This window comes from Triticum aestivum, chromosome 1B, assembly GCF_018294505.1.
Source record: "Triticum aestivum cultivar Chinese Spring chromosome 1B, IWGSC CS RefSeq v2.1, whole genome shotgun sequence".
NCBI classification, from domain to species: Eukaryota; Viridiplantae; Streptophyta; class Magnoliopsida; order Poales; family Poaceae; genus Triticum; species Triticum aestivum.
The window spans coordinates 51,796,057-51,806,451 of record NC_057795.1 but is presented as its reverse complement, the minus strand read 5'-3'; the positions used below and the strand labels follow the sequence as shown (position 1 = coordinate 51,806,451).

At 40.2% G+C, this 10,395-nt stretch overlaps 1 protein-coding gene across 1 annotated transcript; it reads right to left on the bottom strand.

Annotated features, from left to right (window-relative positions):
* Positions 1 to 5,663: 5,663 nt before the first annotated feature.
* On the bottom strand, positions 5,664 to 9,215 carry LOC123086233 (histidine-containing phosphotransfer protein 2-like). Its single transcript, XM_044507948.1, has 6 exons — positions 9,103 to 9,215; positions 8,866 to 8,987; positions 8,702 to 8,770; positions 7,434 to 7,505; positions 7,009 to 7,081; positions 5,664 to 5,781 (listed from the first exon to the last, which is right to left on the bottom strand). The coding sequence occupies exons 1-6, from the start codon at positions 9,160 to 9,162 to the stop codon at positions 5,746 to 5,748; spliced, it is 432 nt and encodes a 143-aa protein (XP_044363883.1). The 5' UTR covers positions 9,163 to 9,215; the 3' UTR covers positions 5,664 to 5,745.
* Positions 9,216 to 10,395: the final 1,180 nt, after the last annotated feature.

The window sequence follows — 10,395 nt, the reverse complement described above, 5'->3', positions numbered from 1 at the left end:
TGCAATGACAAAAATTAAACGAAATTAGTACAACATAAAGAAATTGGATACCTGACATGAACATAATAATATGTATATAATTTAGGTGTATCATCATCATGAACATAATAAAAATACACCCGATCAACACAAATATATCTGATGTTTTTGTATCATCATCATGTCTGGGGTCGATCGGGGTGTCAGGGTGTCGGGGTGTCGGGGTTGGGGTGTCAGGGTGTCGGGGTGGGGGTGTGGGTCGGGGTGTGGTGTCAGGGTGTCGGTTGGTCGGGGGTCGGGGTGTGGTGTCAGGGTGTCGGGAGTCATGGTCGGGGTATCGTGCCGGGGTGTCGGGGTATCGGGGGTCGGGGGTCGGGGTCTCTTGTGTCCTTGTCTTCTCTTCTTCTTCTTCTTCTTCTTCTTCTTCTTCTTCTTCTTCTTCTTCTTCTTCTTCTTCTTCTTCTTCTTCTTCTTCTTCTTCTTCTTCTTCTTCTTCTTCTCCTCCTCCTCCTCCTCCTCCTCCTCTCCTCTTTCTTCTTCTGCTTCTTCTCCTCCTCTCCTCTTTCTTCTTCTTCTTCTTCTTCTTCTTCTTCTTCTTCTTCTTCTTCTTCCCCCTTCTACTTATTCTACTTTTCTCCTTCTTTTTTCAACTTTTTTCACTTCCTTTAATTATGAATATTTAACTAAAACCTAACACTAGTCTAATATAATCTAATCTAACTAATCTAACCGTATAACGTAAACCTAAACTAAAAACGTAAACTAATTAAAACTAAACTATTTAAACTAATTAAACCTAAACTAATTAAACAAACTAACCTAAACTAATTAAACCTAAACTGAAAAAACTTAAACTAAAAAACCTAATCTAAACAGAAAGGAAAAATAGAAAAAACAGAAAAGAAAATAGGACAAGGTGGTGGCAGGGGCTCACCGTGGGGGGCGACGGTGGGTCGGGGATGGGGCGGCGACGGGGCGGCAGCGAGGCGGGGAGGCGATGGGGCGGGGAGGGGGCGGTGAAGGGCGGCACTCCTCAGGGGCGGTCGACCCGCGGCTGCAGCGGCCGCGGCGGTTGGTCGGGGGTCGGGGGCAAGGACGGCCGCGGTGCGGTTGGCCGACGTGGAAGGAGCGACGGGGCCGCGATGGAGGTCGGGGAAAGGTGCAGGGCGGCCGACTACGCTGGACAGTGTCTGCGGCGGCGACGCGGGCCGGTGTGGGCGGGGCGATGTGGAAGGGGTGGCGAGGGTATGGTGGAGGTCGGGGTGCCGCAGGGGAGGGGTGCATGGCAGCGGGGCGATCGGCTACGGCAGATGGGTTCGGCGGCGGCGGCGAGGTTGTAGATGGGGAGAGAAGGAGAGCGAGAGAGAGAGAGTGGAGAGAAGAGACAGAGGACAAGGGCGTGACGGCCATTAATGTACCCGCCTCTTTGCTGTCCGCCAACGGTCGGCAAACATTCTTTGCCGTCTACTTGCGGACGGCAAAGAGGTGGGGCCGGTGGGCTTGGGTTGGTTACACAATAACTGGACCCACCAACCTCTTTGCCGTCCGCTAGCGGACGACATAGTTTCTTTGCCGTCAGCCATCGGACGGCAAAGAGTTGGCTGACGGCAAACACCTTGTTTGCCACCAGCCACTTCTTTGCTGTCCGTTTTCTTTTGGCTAACGACAAATACCTTCTTTGCCATTCGCCAGCGGACGGCAAAGAGATGGCAAACGGCAAATAAGCTAATTCCAGTAGTGTATGATGGCTGTTTTGAGGAAGGTATATGGTGCTTGTATGGTACCGGCGAAAGTTGCGCGGTACTAGAGAGGCTAGCAATGATGGAAGTGTGAGAGTGCATATAATCCATAGACTAAACATTAGTCATAAAGAACTCACATACTTATTGCAAAAATCTATTAGTTATCGAAATGAAGTACTACATGCATGCTCCTAGGGGGATATATTGGTTGGAAAAGACCATCGCTCGTCCCCGACAGCCACTCATAATGAAGACAATCAAAAAAATAAATCATGCTCCGACATCATCACATAACGGTTCACCATACGTGCATGCGACAGGAATCACAAACTTTAACACATGTATCTCTCAAATTCACAACTACTCACTAGCATGACTCTAATATCATCATCTTCATATCGCAAAACAATCATAAAGAATCAAACTTCTCATAGTGTTCAATGCACTTTATATGAAAGATTTTATTATATCCCTCTTGGATGCCTATAATATTAGGACTAGTTTTATAACCAAAGCAAATTACAATGTTGTTCTAAAAGACTCTCAAAATAATATAAGTGAACCATGAGTGTTCATAAATTTCTATAAAATAAAGCCACCGCCGTGCTCTAAAAAGATATAAGTGAAGTACTAGAGCAATATTTCCTAGCTCAAAAGATATAAGTGAAGCACATAGAGTATTCTAATAAATCACGATTCATGCGTGTCTATCCAAAAATGTATGTACAGCAAGGATGATTGTAGTAAACAAAAAAGCACAGACTCAAATCATACAAGACGCTCCAAGCAAAACACATATCATGTGGTGAATAAAAATATAGCCTTAAGTAAAGTTACCGATAGATGAAGACGAAAGAGGGGATGCCTTCCGGGGCATCCCCAAGCTTAGGCTTTTGGTTGTCCTTGAAGATTACCTTGGGGTGCCTTGGGCATCCCCAAGATTAGGCTCTTGCCACTCCTTATTCCATAGTCAATCAAATCCTTACCCAAAATTTAAAAACTTCACAACAGAAAACTCAACAGAAAATCTCATGAGTTCCGTTAGTATAAGAAAATAAATCACCACTATAATGTACTGTTGCAAACTCATTCTTTATTTATATTTTTATAATATCTACTATGTTCCAACTTCTCCATGGTTCATAGCCCCGATACTACCCATAGATTCATCAAAATAAGCAAACACGCAAAAAACAAAATCTGTCAAAAACATAACAGTCTGTAGTAATCTGTAACTCTCGAATACTTCTGTAACTCTAAATATCCTAAAAAAATAGAAAACCTGAGCAATTTGTGTACCAATCCAGAACAAAAAGAATCAGATCAAAAGCACATTTCTATGAATTATTAAAACTAATTATTTTTACATATGTTACACAATAATTATTTCCTAACAATATTTTTCCAATTTCTCAATGTAAACATACCAGTTGTTGTTGTCTTTTATGTCACTGAATTCAGCTCATACCAATATAACATCATATAGTAGTAACCTGCTTTGCTTTCTCACTTCATCTGCAATCACGTTAATATTACTCGGTTCATTATCTCAATATGCTATTTTTTGATGATTCTCTTACAATTTGTTGGCTCTAGTCTTTTGTTTATAACACAACTAAATTTCAATATGTCTAGAGTTTTTTTAAATAGAGGGTTAGAATTTCATAACCATTTCAAGTCGGTTTTGTTAACCTCTTTATAATTTGACTGTGTGATCTGTTTGCATTATTTCAGGTGCCTTGTGTCATTGGCTCTTATTAGGGATTTGTACTGTATTGTGCGCCATGAGGTGGAGATCATGATGCAGGTAGCACCTTGTGTGCCTAATATTGTATTTTGATACCAACTTCTCACTAGTTTTGTAATCCATAGATTGGTCATTTAAAGTTTAAGATTGAGAAAAAAGATCAACATTAAATGCTTAATCTTATTCTATTGGTGGTTGGTTTTGGAGTACTTTGATTGAGGTCTCTCAAAGTCTCATCTAGCCATTGAATGTTTATGCCGTAATTTTTTCACCACATTTGGTAGATATATGAGGTAGCTCTTAAAAAGTAGTCGAACATCTTTGTTTCCCCGCTTAAAAGCTTTGGCAAATACCAAATAAGAAACTGACCAATTCGTAACATTGGTGATTAGTGAAACAATGGGACTTGAGCACCATTATGTGCAGTAGACTTGTCGCAATTATATTTTGGAAGGTAAATCTGTTAATCATTGGCTTATTATTCATCTTTTGACGCAGCTGGAGGATCAGATTGCGGCCTGTGGTCCTAAGTAGCGTCAAGTCAAGGCTGTCTGAAGATGTGGCAGTGTTCCCTTACATTATGGTGTGTATGTGTCTCTGAAGATGTGGCAGTGTTCAAAGGGTGTCTGACACTAGAGGGCGTGCGTGAAACCAGACGAGGATTCCCGCCTCAAAACTTCGGTCTTATAACCCTCTAAACAAAACTTGTTCTCCTTTGTCGATGTTTGTTCGTGAAGTCTATATACTTGTGTGGCATGGATGTGCTGCTGCACTGCCCACAGGCTGTGTGTAAACCCCTATTCCTGGTTGGTTGGTTGCTAGTGACTTTCTTTTTCTTATATGTTGTGTTGGCTTCTCTCTCAAAGCAAGTCACGTTGTTGGCTGGTGTACTGAGTGTGCAGCAAATCTCAATAATTGGATATGTTAAGCATCTCTTTTCTGTCTTTAATCTTCAGCGTGACTTGCTAATAAGAGTACGTTGGTGTCGTGGGCGGCAACCGGAAGAGTACGTTGGTGTCGTGGGTGGCAACTGGTGGACGGGCAAGATAAAGGGGATGATTGTGTATTTTAAAAAATGTTCTCAATATTACGTTCATCAACATAATGAATGTTGGATTATAAAAACAGTTTTTGTAAAATCTCCTGAATATTCTAATTATAAAAGGAGAAAGGAACCACACAAAAATGTCAATAAAGGATAAGAAGTAAAATGAAAATGAAAATTAAAAAGAAATGTAAAAAATAAGTAAACAATAAAAGAAACAAATAGATTAAAAATCAAATACCAAACAAAAAAAATATATATATATATATAAATAATAAAAGCAAAAAAAACCAGAAAACTAGACTGGAAAAATCAGAAGTACCAACAAAAGATAAAAACCAGCAGAACCAACTCGTGTCAGCGACAAGAGATAAATTGATTGGGAAGGGTGCATGTTTGCTCACGCTATGTCGCCTTACGCGCGGAATAGGGAAGGACATGGACTGGGTGGACTAATGATTTTGATAAATATCTAAGCAAGCAAGAGCCAAAGCTTGTCCTGACCACTTTTTTTTTTGTTATAATTTCCTAAAAAAAAGGTAGAGTTGGCTTTGCTCATCAACCAAACATACCCTAGATGAAGGGCAGGCATGGCAGTAGGAGTCGTTGCCGGGACGGCAAGCATGAATGGCTAGTAAGCTACAGTGGCAACTTAGAGAAATAACCCGGTTAGAAGAGGAACTTCAGTTGAGGAGCTGCCCAAGTGTGTAATGTGCAACTCATGCATGAGGATGGAGGTCATCCGTCCGGGATATGCAAAGAGGATGCCTGAGTTGACTGTAGTCGATCTCATTGCTGAGCTTGGTGTCATCCTGAACGGATGCAACAACCAGCAACAAAAATGGTGATTTGATGCACTCTCTGTATACCAGGCAGTAGCAACACTTTAGAGCACAAGGTAGACACACACTCTGGTGTAGTTCCACAAGAATGTAATCGAAGAGAGAGAGAGAGAGATAGATAGATAGATAGAGAGAGAGAGAGAGAGAGAGAGAGAGAGAGAGAAGAAATTCATGTCACAAACAAACAAACAACCGACCAAATAATCCATGACACACAAGGTACATAGAGTTAGACAGACACAAACATTGACACACATGACAACAAGTGTCTTTCAGAGGGTTACCAGCACGCCCTCCAAACCCAGACACCACTTGAACATCTTTAGCGATACATACACCCCATCATGCTAGGGATCATATGGGGCCATGATCTTTTTGCTTCAATTGCTACTACTGAGGACCCATGGCTGCGATCTGCTGCTCCAGCTGCATCAAAAGAATTTTAGGTTAATGATTACGACCGGTCTACAACGCATTGTGGTGCTCAAGTCACATGGTTTCACAAATTAGTTACAAGTTGGTCCACATCTTACTCCTTTATACTTGTTAAGTTATCATGTGAAACAAAGAAATTCCACTTTGTAGGGCTACCCCATACATCTACTACTAGCAAAAGAGCCCGTGCGTTGCAACGGGAGAAAAAAAATAACACACACTCTTAACCCAATAACCATAATATGTTCATGCACTTTATTTTAGCGAGGCATCATTTTTATGTTGCCGCTTATCCTCCTTCTCACCCTCAGTGGCCTTAGTGTTCACACAAACCAAAGTGTGTTTGAATATTGTTTTCCCCCTGCCAGTTTTTTCATAGGTGCTCATGTGTGGTTATCAATGTTTTCCTTTGTCTCTTTATAATTTTAGTGGTTGTTTATTTGCAATCTAGATCGTCGTGGTACGAAAGAAAAACGGACGTGCCCTATAGGTTACAAGTTTGCTTTTAAAATAATATGTTAAAATATTTAATAGGTAAAAATAACATCATATTCAAATTCTACATATTTTTCTATTCAAATTTCATATATAACATGTTAAAATTGGAGTTACGATTTAATAGATATGGATAATTAAGAAAAATATTTGTTTGACTTAAATATCTTCCAGAATAATATTTAAAAAATATTTAACAAACAAAATAACATCATATTCAGATTCTACACATTTTTCTAATCAATTTTCATATATAACATGTTAAAATCGGAGTTACGGTTTAAAAGATAGGAATAATTTAGAAAAACATTTTTTTGACTTATATATGATCGGCGGGTGAATTATCTAATACGTCAGGGGGGTTTCCGTAAAAATGTAAAATAACGGTTCGGTTATGACTTAAGTGTGTACTGCGGGTTAATTCATGAAAAATGCAGGGGGTTTTCTGCAAAAGTGCGTGACGGACGGCGGAAACCCAATTTGCTTTATTATTAGGTAGAGAAAAGAGACGAAAAAATTAAGGCATGATAATTTGAAATACCTCGACTTATTAATTGTTTCAGAAAACCCAAAAGTATATTTAGATAAATTTTAACACCAAACAAGAATAAGATTCAAGTTATTCATTTTGATCCTCAACGATATAAGAGCAATCTATGGATTATCATACTAGTGAGAAATCGGAAGTCAAAAGCCAACATAGCTAGGCACATAAGGTGCTACCTGAATCATTGTTTGTAGCTTGTTGCGCACATCATAAAACTCATTCCTAATAAGGTCCAATGACATGAGGCACCTGGAATAATGCAAACATACACATTATCAAATTCTGGAGAGGTCAAGCAAACTGAACGGAAACGGTTCAGAAATTTTGATCCTGTATTTGAAAAATAAAAGCTTTTACCATCTCAGTTGTGCTAGAAATAGAGGTCAAGCCCACAAGTTACAAGAGGATCATCAAACATTAGCACATTCGGATAATGAACCAAATTGTACCAATCATGTGATTGCAGATCAAGTGAAAAGAATACTACTAGGTTGGTTTGAGCTAAATATTCAACTCGCAGGTTTATATGCAAAATTTGAAAAATACATAGAGTGGAGAATAATTAATGTGCAAAAAATATAATAGGACACTGTGTACTAACCCTTCTTTACTTTGTGCCTCATAAAACTGACGGAAGTGGGTGCAGGAGAGATTCACTTTCTTAGCACCAACACTGAAAACATACCAAGAAGCACCAATCAGGGAACTAGAATTTCTCAAACTTATTAAATGCTGCAGCATGTTGATACACATAAGCATACTTCCAATGTCACAATAGTATCCACAAGGTGTCATTTCTTATCATGGTTGTCAACACAATAGATTGTTCGATAAACAAGAAAATAAATTGGTTGATGTGCAATAGCAGATTAGTAGTATTGGAAATATTTACAGAACCAACAAATTTTTTCTTGCAGAGTCATAATGTTGGCATGCACGAAAGACAACTAAAGTTGGACCTTTTAATTATGGCTATACGACAGCGCAAATTAGACAAGCACATGCTCATGACGTACACACCCCGCGCCGACACGTCCAGAAGCCAGAAAATGAACATTGGCATTATATAGAATATAATGTAATCAAATACTACAAATTTTTGTGGAACCACAAATTTCTCATTCCTAACCTAGAATAATGCCATTGGTTGAAATGCAGATTCAACAATACTAAATTTGTTTGCAACGGCAAAGTTCTCCTGGCTGAGCTATAACATTTCCATTATATTGGCATGAACACAGACAACTCTGTTATGCAAAACACAACTAAATTCAGCCCTTCTACATATGGTTATAAGACAGCCACACACAACACGATCCGTGTCTGCGCCATCACATCTAAACAGAAAAAAACATTGATTTCGTGGACAGACCAAAAAAACACGGTCGGCATCACGTACATTAATACCCGAAATTTTCGCAAAACGATAGTTTTTTCCTTGCCGAGCTAGAGTATTGCCACTGGGCAATAATACCGGTGATTCTGTTACAGAAAACACAACTGAACCGAACTTATCCAAATATGGTTACACAACAGGCGCAAACAACATGAATAACATCAATACTGCTGACATTCGAGAAAAACTGCCATCAGCGTTACGCTGAATATATAGCAAATCATTAAATATATACCAGAAACATTCGCAAGACGACAGGCTTATCGTCGCCGACCCATAACATTGCCGTTGGCATGGGTACCGGCACTTCCATTGCACGAAACACAACTAAATTCGACTATTCTACTTATGACTATATATACGACAACACAAACGACACAAACAGCTGCATGCGGATTACAAACCCATTTGAATTGCACCACGTTGAGAGTTAAAAATGGGCTGGGGAAACAAAGGTTTATCATGGTCATCACCTGCCGCTGCACCCCTTGAGCTGATGCACCAGTGCGCCCACGCTGTCGAAGTTCACCACGGGCTGGTTCCTGCGAATCATATCACAAGTTAAGAAGAGCACACGAAATCAATGCCACCCAACACGAGATAACAACAGCAGAGGGGGAGGGACGGCGGTACGGACAGCCGGAAGGCAACTTCGTTGAGGATGTTGTCGGCGTCGTGAAGGAAGAGGTTGACGACCTCGGCGAGGAAGCCCTCCTGCTCCACCGACCGCAGGTGTTGGAAAGCCTCGTCCACAATACCCTGTATGATCATACAAGAGGAAAAATTAGGCAGCCAGCCAAAACCGGCAATCCGCAGTGATGCCAGACCACAAGCACACGGCGATTAAAATGGTTGGTGAGGGAAGGGGACTCACCGTGGCGAACATGGAGTCGAGGAGGGCGTTGAGCTGGCCCCTGAGCGTGGTGGCCGCCATGGCAAGCAGTTCCGGGAGTCCGGAGACGCGGGCGGAGGGGGCGATCCGGGGGTAGGGGCGGCGGAGTGGACGAGGAGAGGGGAGAGAAGGGCAGGTTATATAGCGGACTCACGAGTCTCTCTCTCACGCGGAGGCGTTTTGGCAGCCATTAATGAGCTTCGGGACGGCCTGCGCGCATGCATGCATGTAGCTACCGCTGGATGGATTGATACCACGTGCATTCATGAGCTAGCTGTTGCACGCTCTCTACAGCAAAGTACCAGCATACGCACAGTTGTTGTTTCCAAAACATCAATGGTATTTTGCTGCTAAAAAAAGAGGAAAACAGCAATTGTATTCTTATTACATAGTATCGCTTTTATAGAAAATCTTGAGCACTACTTATTGCAGTTTTTTTTATGAGGGAGCGGGAGGGATTTTGGTTATTGCAGTTTCATGATGGTAGTTATTCCCACGTTCTGACTTTGGTTTAGGCCCTGAATAAACCGATGGAGGGAGTAGAGTAGGTGGTTATTCTACCTCACACATTTCGAAAAGTTTTTTTTGTTAAAACTTGTACTATGTCACCCGCAAAAAATAAAAAACTTGTACTATGTAAAATAAGATCTCTGATTTGAGAAATAAGTACTTTGTGCCACAAGCTTCACTACATTGTCGACCGCGGCAATGCTAACCCCTGCGCTGAGTTCGCGTTCTTGTATGATAGTAGGTATGGCACGGCGTATTAGAAGGGAAAGGACCCGGTTTGTCTTTCTTTATTTCTTTGTTTTTTGTTTGTTTCTTCTCCGGTTTTCATTTTTTTCTCTGGGTATTTTCATTTGTTTCTTTTTTTTTTCATTTCATTTTTCCTTTGATTTATTTTGTTTCCTTTTTGGTTTTCATTTTTTTCTTTGTTTTTTTTTCACTTTACATTCTCATATACACGATCAACATTTTTTCAAATACTTGTTCCAGATATTTTCAAACACTTGTTCAACATTTTTCAAATATTTGCTCAACATTTTTATATAATGATCAACATTTTATCAAATACTTGTTTAACATTTTTATATACACGATCAACATTTTTTCAAATACTTGTTCAACATTTACAAATACTTGTTCAACATTTTAAAACACTTGTTTAACATTTTTCCAATAGGTATTGAACATTTTTCATACTTATTCAACATTTTGAAATACTTGTTCAACATTTTTAATAGGCATTCAACATTTCTCAAACACATTTTCAAC

Excerpts from the sequence above, each read along its gene's own strand:
- LOC123086233 (XM_044507948.1), bottom strand. The coding sequence starts at position 9,162 with ATGGCGGCCACCACGCTCAGGGGCCAGCTCAACGCCCTCCTCGACTCC. Across the intron at positions 7,506-8,701 it reads CTCAAGGGGTGCAGCGGCAG|TGTTGGTGCTAAGAAAGTGA; the intron begins GTGATGACCATG and ends GTATGTTTTCAG. Across the intron at positions 7,082-7,433 it reads GAGGCACAAAGTAAAGAAGG|GTGCCTCATGTCATTGGACC; the intron begins GTTAGTACACAG and ends GCATTATTCCAG.